This window comes from Eumetopias jubatus, unplaced genomic scaffold (assembly GCF_037043125.1).
Source record: "Eumetopias jubatus isolate StellerSeaLion01/CBP00866 unplaced genomic scaffold, mEumJub1_p1.0 scaffold_11, whole genome shotgun sequence".
Taxonomy (NCBI): Eukaryota; Metazoa; Chordata; class Mammalia; order Carnivora; family Otariidae; genus Eumetopias; species Eumetopias jubatus.
In genome coordinates, this window is record NW_028274817.1 from 61,728,408 (window position 1) to 61,753,818 (window position 25,411).

Consider the following 25,411-nt stretch of genomic DNA (forward strand, 5'->3'; position numbering starts at 1 on the left):
TAACTTTTTGAGGAACCTCCATACTGTTTCCACAGTAGCTGCACAGTTTGCATTCCCACAAACATTGCAAAAGGGATCCTTTTTCTCCACATCCTTGCCAACACTTAAAGTTTCTTGTGTTTTTTATTTTAGACAAGTGTGAGGTGGTATCTCATTGTAGTTTGGATTTGCATTTCCCTGATGATGAGTGATGTTGAGCATCTTTTCATGTGTCTGTTGGCTATTTGGATGTCTTATTTGGAGAAATGTTTATTTCTTCAGCCCATCTTTTAATTGGATTATTTGGTTTTTGGGTGTTGATTTATGTAAGTTCTTTATATATTTTAGATACTAACCCTTTATTGGATATGTCCTTGGCAGATATCTTCTATCATTCAGTAGGATAACATTTAGTTTTGTTGACTGCTTCCTTTGCTGTGCAGAAGCTTTTTATTTTGATGTAGTACCAATAGTTTATTTGGCTTTTATTTCCCTTGCCACAGGAGACATATCTACAAAAATGTTGCTATGGCTGATATCAGAGAAATTATTGCCTATACTCTCCTCTAGGATTTTTATGGTTTCAGAACTCACATTTAGGTCTTTTAAAAAATTTTTTAAAGATTTATTTATTTATGAGAGAGAGAGAGTGGCGAGAGGGGCAGAGGGAGAGAGAGAATTCTCAAGCAGACTCTCCACTGAGCATGGAACCCGACTCGGGGCTCAATCCTAGGACCCTGAGATCGTGACCTGAGCCAAAATCAAGAGTCAGCTGCTTAATGGACTGAGCCACCCAGGTGCCCCAGCATAGACATTTTTAAATATTTGTTCTTCAATCCATAAGCATGGATGTCTTTCCATTTCTTGGTGTCATCTTCAATTTCTGTCATCAGTATTTTATAGTTTCCAGAAGATAGGTCTTTCACCTCTTTGGTTATAGGTTTATTCCTAGGTAATATTATTTTTTATATAATTTCAAATGTGATTGTTTTCTTAAATTCTCTTTCTGCTGCTTCATTATAAGTATATAGAAATGCAATAGATTTCTGCACATTGATTTTATATCCCGTGACTCCTGAATTCATATGTCAGTTCTAGTAGTTTATTGGTAGAGTTTTTAGGGTTTTCTATATAGTCTCATGTCATCTGCAGGTAGTGAACATTTAACTTTTTCCTTACCAATTTGCCTGCCCTATATTTTTTTGTGTGTGATCTGATGGCTATGGCTAGGATTCCAGTACCATCTGGAATAAAAGTGGTGAGAGTAGACATTCTTTTATAGTTCCTTACCCTAAGGGGAAACCTCTCAGTTTTTCCCCATCAAGGATTATATTAGTTGGGGATTTTTTTGTATACAGCCTTCATGATGTTCAGGTATGTTCCCTCTATCCCTACTTTGTTGAGGGTTTTTATCATGAATGGATGTTATACTATATCAAATGCATTCTCTACATCTATTGAAAGGATCATATGGTTCTCATCCTTTCATTTATTAATGTGGTATATCAAATTGATTGATTTGTGAATACTGAGCCACCCTTGCAGTCAAGGAATAAATCCTACTTGATTGTTGGATTCTGTTTGCTAGTATTTTGTTGAGGATTTTTGCATCTATGTTCTTCAAAGAGATTGACCTGTATTCTTTTTTAGTGGTGTCTATGTGATTTTGGTTATCAGGGTATTGCTGGGCTCATAGAATGATTCCGGAAATTTTCCTTCCTCTTACATTTTATGGAATACTTTGAGAAGAATAGGTGTTAACTCTTCTTTAAATGTTTGGTAGAAAGGGGTGCCTGGGTGACTCAGTCGTTAAATGTCTGCCTTCGGCTCAGGTCATGATCCCAGGGTCCTGGTATCGAGCCCCGCATCAGGCTCCCGGCTCTGCGGGAAGCCTGCTTCTCCCTCTCCCACTCCCCCTGCTTGTGTTCCCTCTCTCGCTGTGTCTCTTTGTCAAATAAATAAATAAAATCTTTAGATGTAAGTAGTGTATTAAAGTCCCCTACTATTATTGTATTATTGATTGGTTCCTTTATGTTTGTTATTAACTGTTTTATGTATTTAGTACTCCCATGTTGGGTGCGTAAATATTTATAATTGTTACCTTTTTGGTAGATTGTCCCCTTTGTTATTATATAGAGTCCTTCTTCATCTCTTGTTATAGTCTTTGTTTTAAAATGTATATTTTAAAATGTGTATTTTCTGATATAGGTATTGATACTCCAGCTTTCTTTTCACATGCATTTGCATGATAAATGTTTTTCAGTTCCCTCACTTTCACCCTGCATGTGTCTTTAGGTCTAAAATGAGTCTCCTATAGGTAGTATATAGATGGGTCTTGTTTGTTTTTGTTTTTTTTTAATTCATTCTGTCACCCTATGTCTTTTGACTGGAGCATTTAGTTTATTTACATCAAAGTAATTATTGATAGATATGTATTTATTGCTACTTGTACTGTGGTTATTTCTGAAGTTTTTTCTCTGATCCTTACTTATCTTTCTCTCTTTTAAGTTTTGCTGATTTGCTTTAGTGATATATTTGGATTCCATTCTCTTTATTCTTTACCTATCTATTAGTGTTTTTTGATTTGTGGTTATCATTAGTTTTACGTAGAACCTCTTGTGCATATAGCTGTCTATATTAACTTCATTGCATCCAGCCTATTTTGAATCTCAATTATTGCATTCTTCATTTCTGACAGTTTTTCAACCCTTTTATCCCTGGGTTAAGGGCCTCCTGAAGCCTTCCATGCTTTTCTCAAGCCCAGTGAGTATCCTTATGACTGTTGCTTCAAATTCTCCATCAGACATATTACTTATATCTGTTTTGCTTAGATCTCTGGCCGTGACCTTATTTTGTGTTTGAATTCCTCCATCTCGGCATTTTTTCTAAGTCTCTGTCTACTTCTCTGTGTTAGAAAAGCCTGTTATGTTTCCTGCTCCTGAGAATTATGGCTTTATGAAGAAGAAGTCATAAAGTGTCCAGGGTCTGGTGCTTCAAGGAGTGTCTCTGGTGTGTGCTGAGTACACTCTGCTGCTTTGTTTCAACTGCTCTGTCCTTCAGACCATTCCTCTTCAGAGGCTCTCCTTGCCTGCAGTGGGCAGTGTTTGGACCTTGGCCAGAGTGTGGCATGTTTTCACTATGTGTGCTCTGTTCTGCTTGTTAAATGAGACTTGATGGTACTTCCACTAGAACTGATGCCTTGCAGACCTCTCTGGTCAGGAGTTGTGGTGTGTGCAGGGGTTTCTGCTGGTCTTCTGGGGAAGAGGCCCACTGTACTGGAACTGAGGCAAACTTTACCTAGAAGGGCAGTAAGGGCAGAGTGCAGGGGTGTGGGTCCTGATGTAAGCAAGTTAGGCAGCCAGCGTTGGCGCTGTGCTGTTTACTGAAGGTGGCTCTCTGTTTATGTGATGGTCAGGGGAAGACAATGGCACCAGCCAGCTCTTTTGTCCCAGGAGAGGGGTCTCTGTGCTTGCTGCTCTCAAAGAAGCACTCTGAAAAGAGCGAATAATCTCTCCCAGTGTATCCGGGTGTTTTTCAGTTGCTGTTTTCTTGCTGTTTGTCCCATGGTTGTTCATCTGCCTTCTCTCCTAGAGCAGCACAGTGGCCTCAGGGCTCTATCCCAGCCATGCATACTGACCTTACCTTTAAAACTCCTGTCTTTAAACCCCGCTGGTTGCAAAAACTCACAAAAATCAGCCCTTCTCATTTTCCCAGCCAATAACTAGGGAAGTGTTCTCCTTGTGCATTCCCTTGTGTGCTCCTCACTCTCTTGCATTTCTCTGCGATCAGGGCTCCCTTCCCTCCACAGCACCCATGCTGTTTCTCCTCCAAACCATGTCTCCACACTTCCTATCTTTCTTGATATGCATCTTCTCTCCCTCTAATTGTAGAGTTTGTTCTGTCAGTCCTTGGGTTTATTTCTTGGGTATTCAGAATGATTTGATAGTTATCTAGTTGTGTTTGAGGGATGAGATGAACCTAGGGTCCTCCTACTACACCACCATCTTCTAGCTGTCTATATTAAGTTGATGGTCATTTAAGATTCAACCCATTCTTGTATGTGCACCCCAATGTTTATAGCAGCAATGTCCATGATAGCCAAACTGTGGAAAGAGCCAAGATGCCCATCGACAGATGAATGGATAAAGATGTGGTATATATATACAATGGAATATTATGCAGCCACCAAAAGGAATGAGATCTTGCCATTTGCAATGACTTGGATGGAACTGGAGGGTGTTATGCTGAGCGAAATGTCAGTCAGAGAAAGACATGTATCATATGAGCTCACTGATATGAGGAATTCTTAATCTCAGGAAACAAACTGAGGGTAGCTGGAGTGGGGCGGTGGAAGGGATGGGGTGGCCAGGTGATAGACACTGGGGAGGGTATGTGCTATGGTGAGCGCTGTGAATTGTGCAAGACTGTTGAATCACAGATCTCTGAAACAAATAATGCAATATATGTTAAGAAAAAAAAAAGAAGATAGCAGGAGGGGAAGAATGAAGGGGGGGAAATCAGAGCAGGAGACGAACCATGAGAGATGATGGACTCTGAAAAACAAACTGAGGGTTCTAGAGGGGAGGGGGGTGGAAGGATGGGTTAGCCTGGTGATGGGTATTAAAGAGGGCACGTTTTGCATGGAGCACTGGGTGTTATCCACAAACAATGAACCATGGAACACTACATCAAAAACTAATGATGTAATGTATGGTGATTAACATCACAATAAAAAATTTAAAAAAAAATATTCAACCCATTCTTTACTCCTCTCCTCCCCACATTTTAGGTATATGGTGTCATATTTTACATTCTTCGTGTGTGTGTGTGTGTGTGTGTGTGTGTGTGTCTCTTGACTGATTTCTTACAGAAATACTCATTTTCACTGCTTTATGTTTCCTACTTGATACTGTCACTTTTGGTCTTTCCTTTCCACTCAAAGAATTATTTTTAATATTTTTTATAGAGCTGGTTTATTGGTCATTAACTCCATTAGTTTTTGTTTGTCTGGGAAACTCTTTAGCTTTCCTATTCTGAAAGATAACCTTGCTGGATAGAGTATTCTTGCCTGCAGATTTTTCCCATTCAGCACTATGAGCATATCGTGCCACTCCCTTTTTGTTATAACATTTCTGCTGAAAAAGCTGCTGATAGCCTTATGGGATTTCCGTTATGTGTAACTGTGTTCTTTTGTCTTGCTGACTTAAAATTTTTTTTATTTATAAGTATATTTTGCCATTTTAATTATAATATGTCTTTGTGTGGATCTGCTTTTGTTGATTTTGTTGGGGGTTCTCTGTGCCTCCTGGATCTGGGTATCTGTTTCCTTCCCCAGATTAGGGAAGTTTTAAGCTATTATTTCTTAAAATATATTCTCTGCCCTCTTTTCTCTTTTTCTTTCTTCTGGGACTCCCATAATATGAATGTTATTATGTTTGATGGAGTCACTGAGTTCTCTAATTCTTTCACATAATTCTTCTTTCTCTCTTTTGTTTAGCTTGACTACTTTCCATTACTGTCATCTAGGTCATTAATTTGTTCCTCTGCTTCTTCCAGACTGCTGTTTATTCTGTCAACCATGTTATTCATTTTGTTTAGTAAATCCTTTATCTCTGCTATATTATTCCTTATCTCTTTTTTAAGTGTCTCACTAATGTCTTCCACTCTTTTGTCAAGTCCAGTGCATAGCTTTATGATCATTACTTTAAATTCTCTATCAAGCATGTTACTTATATCTATTTTGCTTTTAGATCTCTGGCTGTGGCTTTGTCCTCTTTTTTCATTTGGGGGAAATTCCTCTGTCTTCTCACTTTGTTTGCTTCTCGTGTATCTGTTTCTGTGTGTTAGATAAGTCAGCTATGTCTCCTCTTCTTGGGGGTAATGACCTTCTGAAGAAGAAGTCCTTGTAATACCCTGGAGTGCAGTGTCCCCTTTTCCCCAGGATCCGACACTTCAGTGAATTTTTCTAATGTGTGGTGCATGCTCTCTGCTCTTCTGTGCTGGCCACTTTATTCTTTAGGCCCATCTTCTGTAGATGCTGTCTTTGCCTGTTGTCAGCATTGTTTGGTCCTTGGCCTTTTGTGGTGAGCTTTAACTGGTGTGCTCTGGTCTGCTTGTGAAATGAGACATGTTGCCACTGCCACTGGAACCCAGGTCCTGCAAAACTCCTGGATCAGGAGATGCAGTGTTGGCAGGAGTTTCGGCCAGTCTGAGGGAAGAGAACTGCTGTGTTAGGACTGAGGTTAAGTGTGACTTGGAAGGTCAGTTCCATCTGAGCACAATGGGGCGGGACTTGGCATAAGCAATTTAGGTAGTAAGTTCTGGTGCTGTGCTGTTTCCCATAGGTGACCCTGTGCTTATGCAGATGGGAGGAAAACGGCGGCTGCTAGTTACTTTGTTCACAGACGGGTCTTTTCATGAATCCTGCCTCTCTGGGACACACTCTGAGATGGGCAAATAAGCTCCCCACTGTGTGCCTCAGGCGCTCTTGAGATCAGTTTCCACGCCACAAGTTTATGGGCTGTTTGCCCTGAATTCTTTCCAAGAGCAGCCCCAATGCTTTGCATGCTCTCCCAGAGCCAAACCCATTGACCTATAAAACTCCAGGCTTTAAGCCCCACTGTTTTCAAGAGCTCGTGAAATTCAGCCCCTCTGGCTTACCAAGCCAGTTGCTGTGAGGATTCATCTTTCCCATGTGAGCTCCCCTTTGTGCTAGTCTGTCTCTTGCCCTTCTCTACGACCTTGGCTCCCTCCCCACTATGGAAGCCATGATCTGTTTCTATCCCAAGCCATGTCTCTGCACTTCCTACCTTCTCTGATGTGGCCTCTTCTCTACCTTTAGTTGTAGAGTTTGTTCTCCTAGTCTTCAGATCAATTTCTGGAGTATTTAGGGTGAATTGGTATTTATCTACTTGTATTCATGGGAGGAGGCAAGCCTAGTCTCCTACTACTCCACAGCTATCTTCCCCTCCATAGCAAATCTTGTTTATGTATTTCTCTTGCATTTTCTGCCTCTCATACCCCATCCACCACACCAGAATGCCTTCAGATCTTAGTTTGTTTTTTGTAGGTTTTCTTCCAGGTATGGTGTAGATATTGAATTGTAAATGGAATTTTATTTCTTTACTAGAGATTTAATATTTGATTTGTTTTTTATAGAGTGAAATGTTGCATATCCTTTTATGTATTCTCTCATAAAGATCTGTAGAGCAATGAAATGGTGTTATATGTTTGCTAATATTGACTTTTATAATGTCATATATGTAAACAAGGGGAAAAGCATGAATATTAAATAGATAAAACTCAACACATTTGAGTAAAAAAAGTCTCTAATTCATCATACTTCATTTCCTATAAGACCTGATGTCTGGCTACTTCGCTGCTCTTTTGGATACCTTTTAGTCCGACTAGAGGACAAGATGAAAAACATGTCTAAGATGTATTTAAGAAAAAGAATATAGAGGCACCTGGGTGGCTCAGTTGGTTGAGTGTCTGACTCTTGATTTTGGCTCAAGTCATGATCTCAGGGACCTGAGATCCAGCCCCGTGTGGCTCTGTACTCAGCATAGAGTCTGCTTGAGGATTCTCTCCCTATCTCTGTGCCCCTCCCTCCCATCTCTGGAATAAATAAATAAATCTTTAAAAAGAAGGAAAGAAAAAGAATATAGAAGTAAATAAAGTATTCAGATATAACCATTGTATTTCAGTGTGTCAGTAGAAATAATTTCTGTACTTATCAATATACTGAGATGTTTTTGAAAGAGACAGTATTTGAAAGACCATTATTTTGATTTATTTCAGAAAGGAAATTCTCATGAAAGAAAGATGCAAAACATTTTCTGTATCTGTGGTTGCACTTTAAACTTTACTCAGATCTCTACTCTGGACTTTTTGCTTGGAATATTTCATCAAGAAAGTACATTTGGAAATTCATAATTTAATGATTATTCTTTAAAATGAGAAGACCCTCCTAATAATGGCTAATTTGGGGACATTTGTTAAGTCATGTGAACACACAAGCTGACATATCAAACAATTTAAAAGTTCTTTATAAATACTTTTTGATATATGTTTTATTTTCATTTTAATCTTGTTTTTTATTATTTATCTAGAGATTTATAGATGAAGGTTATTTTTACTGTATTTAAGGTATATTAAAATGTATGTAATTTTGTGGTTTTATATCTTGGTGTCATTAAGGTGATGGTGAGGTGGTAGAACAAGTAATTGGGCAACAAACCAATGACCAAGATGAAAGCATTCTTGATGGAATAATCAGGGAGCTACAGAGAGAACAAGATCTTAGACTAATTAACGAAGGAGATATTCCACATTTTCCAATTAATAGATCATATTCTGCTAATGGTGGTAAGTATGTATATATTTATATGATGGAGTTACTTTATTTTAATTGCACTAAGTAATTACATGTAAGGAACATTTTAGGTTTTTAAATAAGAACATTTTTATTAATTTACAATTGTGATATCAAATACACCAAAGTGCCATAATCTCATTTTCGTTTGTGGCTAAGAGTTCTTAGCGTTTCTTAAGAAATACAGGTGATATTTAATATACTGTTTTCTCCTAACTCAAGAATGTATTTGCAGTCTTTCCTTTTGTTATAATATATGAGGTGCTGCAGTAAGTACAGCCTTTTTGTAAAAGGAGAACCAACCTATAATGTTTTCGAAATTAAACCATGTGAATGTAAAAATTACTAACAAAAAATTTACCCTCCTTTGTTGGAAAAAAAAAAAAAGCAACGTTATCCCCTTCGTTTCTTGAATTTACAAAAATACACTGGAAATAAAATCTTTAAAAAAAAAAGGGGGGCACCTGGGTGGCTCAGTCGTTAAGCGTCTGCCTTCGGCTCAGGTCATGATCCCAGGGTTCTTGGGATCGAGCCCCGCATTGGGCTCCCTGCTCAGCGGGAAGCCTGCTTCTCCCTCTCCCGCTCCCCCTGCTTGTGTTCCCTCTCTTGCTGTGTCTCTCTCTGTCAAATAAATAAAATCTTTTAAAAAAAAATACACTGGAAGATAAGCCCTATTCTTAGGAAATACAGATGCAACTTATGAATTGATTTTCATAACAGTTTGAATACTGGCAGTATTCTAATTTATTATATCTTTTCTTCACTTTACATGAAATGTGGCTATACATCTGAATTTTTTAAAAGATTTTATTTATTTGAGAGAGAGAGAGAGTGAGAGAGAGAAACACACGAGGAGGGAGAGCCAGAGGGAGAAGCATACTCCCTTGCCAATCAGGGAGCCCATGAGGGACTTGATCCTGGGACTTGGATCATGACCCAAGCCGGAGGCAGATGCCCAACTGACTGAGGCACCCAGGTGCCATATATATCTGAATTTTATATAAATCTTAGCTTCTGTCAGTTTTATATTTTTTTTAATGATGTAATACTTCATGAATTTGTGTGTCATCCTCACTCGGGGGCCATGATAATCTTCTCTGTATCATTTCAATATAAGTGCTGCCAAAGTGTGCATCATCAGTTTTGCCTTTTTCAAGAACTATTAGTAGTACTTCAAAATGCAGTCTTCTTATGGGATTTTGGCAAATGTGTTTCTTTTTACATTTATGTAATTGGGGTTTATTTGGGTATTATAGCTTTGGGAGTCCAGGAATTGAATAAAGTGATTTAAATTTGAGGTGATTCACAGAGTATTATACTCATTTCCTGATTCTTAAGTATCCTCTAAAATTAAAATAAAAATATTTTTTGTTCACCTAAGGAGCACCTAACTAAGCTTTCCTTAATCTGGAACAGGATAAGAAGTGGGCTGATAATCCTACATAACCAGGCCCTTTTTGTTAAACATTCTTAGAACCCTGATTTAGAGATTCATTAATGAAATCGGCGTTCAACTCTACCCTCCATACTAGATTTCTGTGGATATATTTGAAATGCCATTAGTCAGAGTGACCCCACTGACTTCTGTTTCCAATGATTTTTGTTTGTTTGTTTCATTTTTGTCTTTCCTGGGTGCTTATTTTAACAGTTGAATGAATCATTCAATTTCCATTTTTATTTTATTTGCAAATACAACAAAAATAAATTAACAGGGAATGTCTAGGGGCTTAAAAAAGGTTTCATTACTTTATTTCCCCTTTCTTTCATTGCTTATCAGCTTTGAAAATGAAATTTTGATAGTTAATATTTTTCCTTATACTTTTTCTCTCATTACTACTTTTGAAAGCCTATTGAAACTTTATTCATAGTCCTTTTAGTGGGCTAAATATAAGATTTAGATTAAAAGCTGCTTTCTGAAGTAGTACTATTAAGCATTTGTGAATCTACCAAATCTGTTAAATACACTTTTTGTATTTCCTAAGCATTTAGTAGATGACAGATGTGAACGTACTTTGAAAAAATTTAAAAGAGTGATAGAAACTTTAAACATTTATTGAGTGCTTTGCTTTATTCAACACAGTTTAAAAACCATAAAGGTGGTACAGAAAATGTAGAACAAAAGGATGGCAATATTGTCTAGAAGTACCATCTTAGACTCTCCTATTTTAGAGTACTGATATCTAAAATTTTGGTGCCTTTACTGGGAGAAAGTGGTACCTTTCTTTTTATTTTAGCTCTGAGAAGTCCAAATATGGACATATCTTCATCCCCAAATATTGGGCTTCGACGTAGTGGTCAAATTGAAGGTGTCCGACAAATGCATAACAATGCTCCCCGGAGCCAGATGGCCACTGAACGAGATCTCATGGCATGGAGCAGAAGAGTGGTGGTCAATGAACTAAATAATGGAGTTAGTAGGTGAGTCAATAAGGTAACATTGATAAGAAAATTGAGAATTTTATTGTTTAGTTAGTAAATTTTAATAACTAAGGTATTTTTTAATGAAGCTGAGTTTTGTATTAGTTTTTCTACATTATTCCAGTTAGTTCATTCCATAACAACTATTTAATGATTATCTTTAATTTGCTTGGCTTTGTGCTAAATGGCTTGGGAAATACTGAAAAATGAAGAACATAGTTTGTTTTCCATGAGTTTATAGTCTAGGTTAGAAGATAAAGAATACAAATACTATTAAGTAAGAATTTGAGACCATTTGTTATTAAATATGTCAGTGGTATATAGACCCAAATTCAACAGTGGTTCTGAGGAAAAGGCCCTCAATTTGATATTGGAATGGTTTGGGAATGCAATATAGATGTGTTGTAGACCCCAGTACTTAGGGTGTATTTTGAAATGCCCTCTAAGTATACTTCCTTGTATGAAAGGATTTTATTAGGATGAATTTCAAATTTAGAATACCTATTCTTATTTAGAAATCCTAACATTTGCTTTAGTATCAACTCCAGATAATCCACATAGGCTGTAAGTAGATTTAGGAAAGAAAAAAGACATTTGACAGAGAACATACAAAATCTCTTAATCATGCTAACTCCTCTACCAAGCCTTTTTACCAGCTCATCCAACAAGTAGCAAACATAATTTAGTTTTTTTTTCTTTCTATGACAGTAATAAGAAAAAGGGAGATATAGCTAATTTATGAACTCTTGGCAGTAGAGGAATTTGAAGTAATTCTTTGCTCAAAACGTTAAAGTACAATTGAAAGAAGGAAGTCAAAGAGATACTTGTATGCCAATGTTCATTGCTATATTATTCACAATACCAGAACAGTAGAAATAATGCCAGTGTCTGTCTACAAATGAATGGATAAACAAAATGTGATATATACATACAATGGAATATTGCTCAGTCATAAAAAAAAAGAATGAAGTTCTGATACCTGCTACCACATGGATAAACATTAAAAACATGCTAAGTGAAATACCAACACAAAAGGACAAATAGCATATGATTCCACTTATATGAAATATATAGAGAAAGCAAATTCAAAGAGACATAAAGTTGATTAGAGGTTAACAAGGACTGGTAGAAGGAGAAATAGAGAGTTACTACTTAATGGTTACAAAGTTTGTTTGGAGTGATGAAAAAGTTTTGCAAATAGTGTTGATGGTTGTTATACAACATTGTAAATGTCATTATCGTACACCTAAAAATAGTTAATTTTTGTTGTCTGGCTTTTAGACTGTTGGTTTGATTTTTTTAATAGTTATTTTTTTATTATGTTCAGTTAGCCACTGTATAAGTACATTATTAGTTTTTGATGTAGTGTTCAATGATTCATTAGTTTCATATAATATCCAGTGCTCATCACAACACATGCCCTCCTTAGACTGTTGGTTTGATTTTTGATGATTTCCTGTCACTTTGACCTTTATTATCAGGGTTCAGGAAGAATGTCGAACTGCAAAAGGTGACATAGAAATCAGTCTTTATACAGTCGAAAAGAAGAAAAAGCCATCTTATCCTACCCAAAGGGTAAGTTTAGTTTTATAGTCCTTTGGGTTACACTACTTGCAAGTATTTGCAGATACTGGGTTTTTCAAAGGTAGCAGTTATATGTTAAGGGGTTATTTTGCTAGTTGACTACATATAGGTAACCTAGTTTTTAAATCTGAAATTGAAATATATGGCAATTATTAATAAAGATAAAATTACACAAAGTCAGGACTGTCCCCCCAAATTTAGGACATGTGGTCATTGTAGGTATAAAATATTTGTATTAAAATACCATTTTCATATGGTTAGAGTAAAACCTTAAAATTATTGGCTGATCACTAATCACAGTGTAAAATAAATGTTTGGATATCCTAGGTAAGAGGTTGACAAACTACTACCCATGGTCTAAATCTGGTCCACAGCCTATTCTTCTTAATAAAAGTTATATTGGAACACAACCACACTTATTAATTAATATACTGTCTATGGCTGCTTTCATGCTGTAGAGTTGACTAGTTATAACAGAGATCACATGACCTGCAAAGCCAAAAATATTTACATTCTGGCCCTTTAGAGAAAAGGCCCACTTTTAGCCTACCTAATCATATAGGAGCAAAATCTGATCTATACATTGGGAAGTTTCATATTCCCAGTAGAAACTGCTAAGCAGGGAGTCAGATTCCTATACTTCATTAGGTACATAAGTAAGCCCCTTACTGGTATTCTGAGATTGAACGAACTAGTGGCAGAACGATATCTGTTCTTATTCCCAGATCTAACCATAACTCCTGATAAGTATGGTGACTTGGAGAGTCTAGGATGATTTTAATTTTATTAAAGAAATCTAGGCAATGGGCACTGAATTTTAAATTTTCTTTTCAGTATTGATAAACACAATTTTAAGTAAGTGTAGGAATATATTCAAATATCCTTAGATCATTTTGTTGCCCACTTTCTTAATTTCTGTTGAGGTTTTGTTACCTTATTTGATGTTCTCTGATAAGGTTATTTTCTTAGAGATTTTGAATGACTCAGATCCATGATTTATATTATTTTTTCCTCCTAAGCTGATTTTTAAAATATCAGACTTCTCTGAGACTAATAAACAGGGTCATTGGGTCAATAGAAATTTTTATTTATATCAAAAATGAGAAATATTTACATGTAGGATAAGAAACTGGCCTTTGATAATGATTTATTTGTAAGAATTTTAAACTTGTTTACTCCTGATAACATGCTATGGTTATAACTTTTACATAAGGATGTATCATTAATATTTTAAACTTGTAAAGGTTAGAATAAAATAGTTTTCACTTTAATTTTAGTTGTTAAGAATTAAATATTTTTCTTGTTTATTAAATGTAGTTTTTTAAAGAACTAAAGAAGTGTATATTATATTAAGAATTATATATACATAGGTATGATACAGATATCTTGTAATAAATTGTGAGTAATAATTGTGAGTAACTGTGAGTAAAATTGTAAATTCTGAGTGGGCCCATTCTTGCAACCCAAACTTTCAGCATAATCTTTAATTTGATCACAAAATTTCCAAAATAGGAAAGTGATGAATATTAATTTAAAATGGCTTAAATATATATAGATATATCTTGTATTTTCTTTTTGGGGATTTATTCCTAATTATTACATCCATCCATCCCCCTCCCCCATCCAGTTGATTTGCTTTATATATGTTTTTGTTTGTTCACTGAGCCCTTCATTTTTTTTATTATGTTATGTCACCATACAATACATCATTAGTTTTTGATGTAGTGATCCACGATTCATTGATTTTGTATAACACCCAGTGCTCCATGTAATATGTGTCCTCCCTAATACCCATCACCAGGCTAACCCATCCCCCCACCCCCCGCCCCGCTAAAACCCTCAGTTTGTTTCTCAGAATCCATAGTCATTCATGGTTCATCTCCCCCTCCGATTTCCTGCCTTCATTTTTCCCTTCCTTCTCCTAATGTCCTCCATGCTAGTCCTTATGTTCCACAAATAAGTGAAACCATATGATACTTGACTTTCACTGCTTGACTTATTTAACTTAGCATAATCTCCTCCAGTCCCATCCATGTTGATGTAAAAGTTGGGTATTCATCCTTTCTGATGGCTGAGTAATATTGCATTGTATGTATGGACCACATCTTCTTTATCCATTCATCTGTTGAAGGGTATCTCAGCTCGTTCCACAGTTTGGCTTTTGCGGACAATGCTGCTATTACCATTGGGGTGCATATGGCCCTTCTTTTCACTACATCTGTGTCTTTGGGGTAAATACCCAGGAGTGCAATTGCTCGGTCATAGGGTACCTCTATTTTTAATTTTCTGAGGAAACTCCACACTGTTTTCCAAAGTGGCTATACCAACTTGCATTCCCACCAACAGTGTAAGAGGGTTCCCTTTTCTCCATAACCTCTCCAACATTTATTTCTTGCCTTGTCAATTTTCTCAATTCTGACTGGGGTAAGGTGGTATCTCAATGTGGTTTTGATTGGAATTTCCCTGATGGCTAATGATGATGAACATTTTTTCATGTGCCTGTTAGCCATTTGTATGTCTTCTTCGGAGAAGTGACTGTTCATTTCTTCTGCCCATTTCCTGACTTGATTATTTGATTTTTGGGTGTTGAGTTTGAGAAGTTCTTTATAGATCTTAGAAATCAGCGCTTTGTCTGTACTGTCATTTGCAAATATCTTCTCCCATTCTGTGGGTTGCCTCTGTTTTGTTGACTGTTTCCTTTGCTGTGCAGAAGCTTTTTATCTTGATGAAGTCCCAAAAGTTCATTGTCGCTTTTGTTTCACTAGCCTTTGGAGATATATCTTGAAAGAAGTTGCTGTGGCCAATGTCAAAGAGGTTACTGCCTATGTTCTCCTCTAGGATTTTGATGAATTTCTGTCTTACCATTGAGGTCTTTTGTCCATTTTGAGTTTATCTTTGTGTATAGTGTTAGAGAATGGTCGAGTTCCATTCTTCTGTATATAGCTGTCCAATTTCCCAGCACCATTTATTGAAGAGACTGTCTTTTTCCATTGCACATTTTTTCCTGCTTTGTCAAAGTTTATTTGACCATAGAGTTCAGGGTCCATATCTGGGCTCTCTGTTCTGTTCCATTAGTGTATATGTCTGTTTTGATGCCAGTACCATGCTGTCTTGGTGATCACAGCTTTGTAATATAGCTTGAAATCCGGCAATGTGATGCCCCCAGCTTTGTTTTTCTTTTTCAACATTTCCTTGGCGATTCGGGGTCTTTTCTGATTCCATACAAATTTTAGGATTGTTTGTTCCAGCACTTTGAAAAAAGTTTTGGAATTTTGAACAGGATGGCATTGAAGGTATAGATTGCTCTGGGCAGCATAGATATTGTAACAATGTTTATTCTTCCAATCCATGAGCATGGAATGTTTTTCCATCTTTTTGTGTCTTCTCCAATTTCTTTCAGGAGTGTTCTGTAGTTCCTAGAGTACAGATCCTTTAACTCTTTGGTTATGTTTATTCGTAGGTATCTTATTTTTTGGTGCTATTGTAAATGGAAATGTTTCTCTAATTTCTCTTTCTATAGTTCCATTATTAGTGTATAAGAAAGCAACTGATTTCTGTGCATTGATTTTTCTACCCCGCCACATTACTAAATTGCTGTATGAGTTCTAGTAATTTGGGGGTGGAGTCCATTGGGTTTTCCACATAAAGCATCATGTCATCTGCAAAGAGAGTTTGACTTCTTCTTTGCTAATTTGAATACCTTTTTTTCTTTATGTTGTCTGATTGGTGTTGCCAGGACTTCTGGTACTATGTTGAACAATAGTGGCGTGAGTGGGCATCCTTGATGTGTTCCTGATCTTAAGGGAAAGGCTCTCATCTTTTTCCCATTGAGGATGATATTTGCTGTGGGTTTTTCATACATGGATTTTATGAACTTGAGGATTGTTCCCTCTAATCCCTATACTCTGAAGATTTTAATTAGGAAAGGATGCTATATTTTGTCAAATGCTTTTCTGCATCAATTCAGAGGACCATATGGTTCTTTCTCCTCTTATTAATATGTTCTACCATATTGATTGATTTGCGAATGTTGAACCACCCTTGCATCGCAGGGATAAATCCCACTTGGTTGTGGTGTATGATCCTTTTAATGTATTGTTGGATCCTATTAGCTAGGATTTTGTTGAAAATTTTGGAATCCATATCCATGAGGTATATCAGTCTGAACTTCTCCTTTTTGATGGGGTCTTTGCTTTCTTTGGGGATCAAGGTAATGCTGGCCTCGTAGAATGAGTCTGGAAGCCTTCCTTTTTTTTCTGTTTTTTGGAACAGGTTTAGGAGAATAGGTATTATTTATTCTTTGAATGTGTGGTAGAATTCCCCAGGGAATCCATCAGGGCTTGGTCTCTTGTTTTTTGGGAGGTTTTAATCACTCCTTCAATCTCGTTACTGGTTATTGGCCTATTCAGGTTCTCAGTTTCTTCCTATTTCAGTCTTAGCAGTTTATAGATTTCCAGGAAGGCGTCCATTTCTTCCAAGTTGCTTGATTCATTGGTGTATAGATGTTGATAATAATTTCTTTTTTTTTTCATTTTATTATGTTATGTTAGTCACCATACAATCCATCATTACTTTTGATGTGGTGATCCACGATCCATTGTTTTCATATAACACCCAATGCTCCATGCAGTACATGCCCTCCTTAATACCCATCATTGGACTAGCCAATCCCCCTTCCCCTGTCCCCTCTAAAACCCTGTTTGTCTCTCAGAGTCCATAGTCTCTCATGGTTCATCTCTCCCTCCAATTACACCCCCTCATTTTTCCCTTCCTTCTCCTAGTGTCCTCCATGCTATTCCTTATGTTCCACAAATAAGTGAAACCATATGATAATTGACTTTCTCTGCTTGACTTATTTCATTTAGCATAATCTCCTCCAGTCCCATCCATGTTGATGTAAAAGTTGGGTATTCATCCTTTCTGATGGCTGAGTCATATTCCATTGTATATATGGACCACATCTTCTTTATCCATTCATCTGTTGAAGGGCATCTCGGTTCTTTCCACAGTTTGGCTATTGCGGACATTGCTGCTGTGAACATTGGGATGCATATGGCCCTTCTTTTCACTATATCTGTGTCTTTGGGAAAAATACCCAGGAGTGCAATTGCTGGGTCATAGGGTAGCAGTATTTTTAAATTTTTGAGGAACCTCCACACTATTTTCCAAAGTGGCTGTACCAACTTGCATTCCCACCAACTGTGTAAGAGGGTTCCCCTTTCTCCACAACCACTCCAACATTTGTTGTTTCTTTCCCTGTCCATTTTTGCCATTCTAACTGGTGTAAGGTGGTATCTCAATGTGATTTTCATTTGAATTTCCCTGATGGCTAATGATGATGAACATTTTTTCATGTGTCTGTTAGCCATTTGTATGTCTTCTTCGGAGAAGTCTCTTTTCATGTCTTCTGCCCATTTTTTGACTTGATTATTTGTTTTTTGGGTGTTGAGTTTGAGAAGTTCTTTATAGATCTTGGATACCAGCCCTTTGTCTGTAGTGTCGTTTGGAAATATCTTCTCCCATTCTGTGGGTTGCCTCTTTGTTTTGTTGACTGTTTCCTTTGCTGTGCAGAAGCTTTTTATCTTGATGAAGTCCCAAAAGTTCATTTTTGCTTTTGTTTCACTAGCTTTTGGAGATGTATCTTGAAAGAAGTTGCTGTGGGTGATGTCAAAGAGGTTACTGCCTATGTTCCCCTCTAGGATTTTGATGGAATCCTGTCTCACATTGAGGTCTTTCATCCACGTTGAGTTTATCTTTGTGAATGGTGTTAGAGAATGGTTGAGTTTCATTCTTCTGCATGTGGCTGTCCAATATTCCCAGGACCATTTATTGAAGAGACTGTCTTATTTCCATTGCATGTTTTCTCCTGCTTTGTCAAAGATTGTTTGACCATACAGTTGAGGGTCCATATCTGGGTTCTCTATTCTGTTCTATTGATCTATATGTCTGTTTTTGTGCCAGTACCATGCTGTCCTGGTGATCAATGCTTTCTAGTATAACTTGGAATCGGGCAATGTGATGCCCCCAGCTTTGTTTTTCTTTTTCAACATATCCTTGGCGATTCGGGGTCTTTTCTGATTCCATACAAATTTTAGGATTGTTTGTTCCAGCACTTTGAAAAATGGCATTGGAATTTTGATCAGAATGGCATTGAAATATGGATTGCTCTGGGTAGCATAGACTTCTGAACAATGTTTATTCTTCCAATCCATGAACATGGAATATTTTTCCATCTTTTTGTGTCTTCTTCAATTTGTTTAATGAGTGTTCTGTAGTTCCTAGAGTATAGATCCTTTACATCTTTGCTTAGGTAATTCCGAGGTATCTTATGGTTTTTGGTGCTATTGTAAATGCAATCATTTCTCTAATTTCTCTTTCTACAATTGTGTTGTTAGTGTATAAGAAAGCAACTAATTTCTGTGCATTGGTTTTGTATCCTGCCACATGATTGAAGTGCTGTATGAACCGTAGTAATTTGGGGGTAGAGTCTTTCAGGTTTTCCACATAAAGTGTCATGTCGTCTGCAAAAAGAGAGAGTTTGACTTCTTCTTTGCCAATTTGAATACCTTTTATTTCTTTTTGTTGTCTGATTGCTGTTCCTAGGACTTCTAGTCCTATGTTGAACAATAGTGGCGAGAGTGGGCATCCTTGACGTGTTCCTGATCTTAAGGGAAAGGCTCCCAGCTTTTCCCCATTGAGGATGATATTCGCTGTGGGTTTTTCATAGATGGATTTTATGAACTTGAGGAATGTTCCCTCTATCCCTATACTGTGAAGAGTTTTAATCAGGAAAGGATGTTGTATTTTGTCAAATGCTTTTTCTGCATCAATTGAGAGGACCATATGGTTCTTCTCCCTCCTCTTATTAATGTGTTCTATCACATTGATCAATTTGTGAATGTTGAACCACTCTTACATCCTGGGGATAAATCCCACTTGTTTGTGTTGGATGATCCTTTAAATGTATTGTTGGATTCTATTAGCTAGGATTTTGTTGAGGATTTTGGAATCCATATTCATCAGGAATTTCGTTCTGAAATTGTCCTTTTCGATGGAGTCTTTGCCTGGTTTGGGGATTCAGGTAATGCTAGCCTCATAGAATGAGTTTGGAAGTTTTCTTCTGTTTCTATTTTTTGAAACAGCTTCAGTAGAATAGGTATTATTTCTTGTTGGATGTTTGGAAGAATTCCGCAGGGGATCCATCGGGCCCTGGACTCGTTTTTTAAGAGGTTTTTGATCACTGCTTTAATCTTTTTCCTGGTTATTGGCCTATTCAGGTGGTAAATTTCTTCCTGTTTCAGTCTTGGCAGCTTATAGGTTTCCAGGAAGGCCTCCATTTCATCCAGGTCTCTTGATTTATTGGCATATAGTTGTTGATAATAATTTCTAATAATTGTTTCTATTTCCTTGGTGTTGGTCATGATCTCTTCCCTTTCATTCATAATTTTATTAATTTGGGTCCAGATTTCTCTTTTCTTTTGCATAACTCTGGCCAGTGGTTTATCGATCTTATTAATTCTTTCAAAGAACCAACTTCTAGGTTCATTGATCTGATCTTCTGTGTTTCTGGTTTCTCATTCATTGATCTCTTCTTCAATTTTAATTATTTCTCGTCTAATGTGTGGCTTAGGTGTCGATTGTTGCTTTTTCTCTAGTTCTTTAAGGTGTAGAGTTAGTTGGTGAATTCGAGGTTTTTCTAATTTTTTGAGTGAGGCTTGGATGGCTATGTATTTCCCCCCTTTGCAGTATCCCATAGGTTTTGAACCAATGTGTTTTCATTCTCATTGATTTCCATGAATTAAGTTCTTCTTTGATTTCCTGGTTGACCCAAACATTCTTGAGCAGAGTGGTCTTTAGCTTCGAAGTCTTTGAATTTCTTCCAAATTTTTTCTTGTGATTGAGTTCCAGTTTTAAAGCTTTGTGGTCTGAGAATATGCAGGAAATAATCTCAAACTTCTGGTATTGGTTGAGACCTGATTTGTGACCCAGTATGTGGTCTACTCTGGAGAAAGTTACATGTGCGCTCGAGAAGAATGAGTATTCTGTTTTAGGGTGGAATGTTCTGTATATATCTATGAGGTCCATCTGGTCCAGTGTATCATTCAAAGCTCTTGTTTCCTTGTTGATTTTCTGCTTAGATGATCTGTCTATTGCTGAGAGTGAAGTATTGAGGTCTCCTACAATTAACGTATTGTTATCAATATGACTCTTTATTTTGGTTAACACTTGGCTTATGTAGATGGCTGCTCCCATGTTGGGGGCATAGATTTACAATTGTTAGATCTTCTTGTTGGATAGACCCTTTAAGAATGATATAGTGTCCTTCTGTGTCTCTAATTACAGACATTGGTTTAAAATCTAATTTGTCTGATATAAGAATTGCTACCCCAGCTTTCTTTTGAGGTCTGCATGCATGGAAGGTGGATCTCCATCCCTTCACTTTCAGTCTGGATGTATCTTTAGGTTCAAAATGAGTCTCTTGTAGGCAGCATATAGATGGGTCCTGTCTTTTTATCCAATCTGCAAGCCTGTGCCATTTTATGGGAGCATTTATGCCATTCACGTTGAGAGTGATTATTGAAAGATATGAATTAATTGTCATCATGTTGCCTTTGAAGACTGTGTTTTTTAGATTGTCCCTGTAAATTTCTGTTGTATATCACTCTTGGGGTGTTTCCCTTTTTATAGAACCCCCCTTAATATTTCTTACAGGGCCGGCTTAGTGGTCACATATTCCTTCAGTTTCTGCCGGTCTTGGAAGCTCTGCATCACTCCATCCATTCTAAATGTCAGCCTTTCTGGATAAAGTGTTCTTGGCTGCATGTTCTTCTCATTTAGTACCCTGAATATGTCTTCCCAGGTCTCTGTGGATAGGTCTGACGTTATTCTGATGTTCCTCCCTCTTTACGTAAGGAATCTCTTCCCCCTAACTGCCCTTACGATGGTTTCCTTTGTTCTAAGATTTGCACGTTTTACTATTACATGCCGGGGTTTTGACCTGTTTTCCTTGATCTTGGGAGGGGTCCACTCTGCCTCTAGGACGTGAATGTTTGTTTCATTCCCCAGATTAGGGAAGTTCTCAGCTATGATTTGCTCAAATACGTCTTCTAGTCCTCTCTTTCTCTCCACTCCCTCCGGGATTGCAATTATTCTGACATTGGAATGCTTCATGGTGTCACTTATTTCTCTGATTCTAGTTTCATGGATTCTGAGTTGTTTTTCCCTGGCCTCCTCTTTTCCCTTTCTATCTATTATATTGTCTTCCAGGTCGCTTATTCGTTCTCCTGCCTCAGTTACCCTAGCTTTCGATTATCTAGATTGGATTGGATCTCATTGATATCATTTTTCAGTTCTGCCAATTCAGCTTTCATTTCTGCCCTTAGAGACTCTATGTTGCCATTAATTGATTTCTCCATTCTAGCCATTGTCTTCACAATTGCTAGCCTGAATTCCATCTCAGACATCTTGGTTATATCTGCATCTATTTGTAAATCAGCATAAGCCATAATCTCTGAGTCTCTTCTATTTTGGGGGCTGCTCCTCCTAGTCATTCTGTTGATGGGTGTTTGAGGGAATGTATAGAGTCCAAATTATTGACCAGAACCCAAGCAAGATGCACCTGTTTTCTTGAGACCTTAGGGTTGCTGGCCTCTTGTTCTCCCAGCCTGTCTTCTGGGGGAGGTGCCTACAGCGCTTTTACTCGGGCAACCCTGTTTGGGCAGAGTTGCCCTGCCCCCCTGTGGCAGGGAATGGGCTCAGCGGGAATCAGTTTTGGGGGCTTTTGTTCTCTGGCAGCTTTCCCTGGCAGCTTTCTGCGTCTCTTCCACGAGTCAGAGCAGAAGAGACCGTTTCCAACCCTCTGCCTCAGAGCAGAGAGATTGCAGTCTGTTCTTCAGTGAGCTCTCCTGGCCACACTTTCTCCCTTTCTGTCCGTGCTGCTATAAAATGCAGCATCCTGAGTTTTGTGCCCCTCCACAGCGCCCCCAGTCCTGCCTCCAGGTCCAGGCAGTCTCTGCCCTTTGTGCTTCTAATACTGCCAGCCACTCCCAGGTTGCACGCTTGACCGAGGCCCTCCGGGTTTCTGCCCCGAGGGCTGCCCTAAAGCCCTTTCCCCGCTGCTACTGGTCTGCGAGTCTGTGGCCTGTCCCCAGCGCATGAGGCTGTCCCTCACCAGTGGTGTAGGATCTCCATGGCCAGGCACCCTCCCGCTGCCGTTTATCCTCCGATATCTGCCCACGAAATCAGGGTTCCCCACTTCGTACCTCAAAACCAACCTCCTGCAATATTCTCTTTGTAGAGATCCAGATCTTCTTACATATAAGGCTGATTTCGTGGGTTCTCAGGGTGGTCTGGTAGATATCCAGCTCAATTCCAGGGACCAGTTGAAATAGGGTCCCCTACTCCTCCACCATCTTTCCTTCCCTGTTTATAATAATTTCTAATAACTGTTTCTATTTCCTTGGTGTTAGTCGTAATCTCCTCCCTTTCATTCATAATTTTATTAATTTGGGTCCTTTCTCTTTTCTTTTGGATAAGTCTGGCTCATGGTTAATCAATCTTATTAATTCTTTCAAAAAACCAGCTTCTAGTTTCGTTGATCTGATCTGTGTTTCTGGTTTCTAATTCATTGATCACTGCTCTAATCTTAATTATTTCTCTTCTAATGTGTGCTTAAGGCATCATATTTTGCTTTTTCTCTAGTTCTTTAAGGTGTAGGGTTAGTTGGTGAATTCGGGATTTTTCTGGTTTTTTTGAGTGAGGCTTGGATGACTATGTATCTCCTCCTTAAGACCGCCTTTGCAGAATCTCATAGGTTTTGGACCTATGTGTTTTTGTTCTCAGCGGTTTCCATGAATTGTTTAAGTTCTTTGATTTCTTAGTTGACCCAAACATTCTTGAGCAGAGTGGTCTTTAGCTTCCATGTGTTTGAATTTCTGCCAATTTTTTTATTGTGATTGAGTTCCAGTTTTAAAGCATTATGGGTTGAGAAGATGCTGGCAATAACTTCAGTCCTTTGTAATCGGTTGAGACCAGATTTGTGACCCAGTTTGTGGTCTGTTCTGGAGAAAGTTCTGTGTGCGCTCGAGAAGCATGAATATTCTTTTGTTTTAGGGTGAAGTGTTCTGTATATATCAATGAAGTCCATCTGGTCCACTGTGTCATTCAAAGCTCTTGTTTCTTTGTTGATTTTCTGCCTACATGATCTGTCTATTGCTGAGAGGGGAGTATTGAGGTCTCCTACAATTAACGTATTGTTATCGATATGACTATTTTGGTTAACAGTTGGCTTATGTAGACGGCTGCTCCCATGTTGGGGGTGTAGATATTTACAATTGTTAATTCTTCTTGTTGGATAGACCCTTTAGGAATGATATAGTGTACCTCTGTGTCTCTACAGTCTTTAGTTTAAAGTCTATTTTTTCTGATATAAGAGTTGCTACCCCAGCTTTCTTTTGAGGTTTGCTGGCATGGAAGATGGAGCTCCATCCCTTCACTTTCAGTCTGGATGTATGTTTAGGTTCAAAATGAGTCTCTTTTGGACAGCATATTGATGGGTCCTGTCTTTTTATCCAATCTGCAACCCTGTGCCGTTTTATGGGTACATTTAGGCCATTCACATTGAGAGTGATTATAAAGATATGAATTTATTGTCATCATGTTGCCTGTGAAGACTTTGTTTTTATAAATTATCCCTGTAAATTTCTGTTGTATATCACTCTTGTTATCTTTCTCCTTTTATAGAACCCCCCTTAATATTTCTTGCAGGGCCAGCTTCGTGGTCACATATTCTTTCAGTTTCTGCCGGTCTTGGAAGCTCTGCATCACTCCATCCATTCTAAATGACAGCCTTGCCAGATGAAGTATTCTTGGCTGCATGTTCTTCTCGTTTAGTACCCTGAATATGTCTTTCCAGGCCTTTCTAGCTTGCCAGGTCTCTGTGGATAGGTCTGACTTTATTCTGATGTTTCTCCCTCTGTACGAAGGAATCCCTTCCCCCTAACTGCCCTTAAGATGGTTTCCTTGGTTGTAAGATTTGCAAGTTTTACTATTACATGCCGGGGTGTTGGCCTGTTTTCCTTGATCTTGGGAGGGGTCCTCTCTGCCTCTAGGACAGAAATGTTTGTTTCATTCCCCAGATTAGGGACGTTCTCAACTATGATTTGTTTAAATGTACCTTCTAGTCCTCTATCTCTACCCGCTCAGGGATCCCAATAATTCTGACATTAGAATGTTTCATGGTGTAGCTTATTTCTCTGATTCTATTTTCATGGATTTTGATTTGATTTGATTTGTTTTTCCCTGGCCTCCTCTTTTTCCTTCTTTTCTATCAATTGGTCTTCTAGGTCGCTAATTCGTTCTTCTACCTCGCTTACCCTAGCTTTTAGATTATCTAGATTAGATTGGATCTCATTGATAGCATTTTGAAGTTCTGCCAGTTCAGCTTTCATTTCTGCCTTTAGAGATTCTATGTTGCCATTAATCGATTTCTCCATTCTAGCTATTGGTCTTCATGATTGCTACCCTGAATTTCATTTCCAACATCTTGGTTGTATCTGTATCCATTTTCAAATCTGTGGCAGAATTCAGTTCCTTTTTTTTTTTTTTTTTAAAGATTTTATTTATTTATTTGAGAGAGAGAGAATGAGAGCCAGAGAGCACGAGAGGGAAGAGGGTCAGAGGGAGAAGCAGACTCCCCGCTGAGCAGGGAGCCCGATGTGGGACTCGATCCCGGGACTCCAGGATCATGACCTGAGCCAAAGGCAGTCGCTTAACCAACTGAGCCACCCAGGCGCCCCTAGAATTCAGTTTCTGAGTCTTTTCTGTTTTAGGGTTTCCTCCTCCTGGTCATTCTGTTGAGGGGGGTTGAGGGAATGTACAGAGTCCAAATTATTGACTACAACCCAAGCAAAATGCACCTGTTTTATAGGGACCTTAGGGTTGTCAGTCTCTTGTTCTCCCAGCCTGTCTTCTGGGGAGGGGCCTGCCGCACTGCTACTTAGGTAACCCTGTTTGGGTAGAGTTGCCCTACCCTTTGGGGGGGGGGATTGGCTTAGT

General features: G+C 38.1%; 1 protein-coding gene and 1 non-coding gene across 6 annotated transcripts in view; one reads left to right on the top strand and one right to left on the bottom strand.

The window, feature by feature from the left end:
- The window catches only part of BRWD3 (bromodomain and WD repeat domain containing 3), a 204,153-nt gene that overhangs the window by 113,488 nt on the left and 65,254 nt on the right, over positions 1 to 25,411 (top strand). For all 5 annotated transcript variants that reach the window (XM_028101475.2, XM_028101477.2, XM_028101478.2 and 2 more), the window contains 3 exons: positions 8,179 to 8,346; positions 10,588 to 10,771; positions 12,253 to 12,346. In XM_028101475.2, the coding sequence (XP_027957276.1) occupies positions 8,179 to 8,346; positions 10,588 to 10,771; positions 12,253 to 12,346 (446 nt within the window). The remainder of the gene's footprint in view (positions 1 to 8,178; positions 8,347 to 10,587; positions 10,772 to 12,252; positions 12,347 to 25,411) is intronic.
- LOC114207587 (U6 spliceosomal RNA) lies at positions 9,388 to 9,489 on the bottom strand. Its single transcript, XR_003608885.1, has one exon. It is a non-coding gene; the product is annotated as a U6 spliceosomal RNA (small nuclear RNA).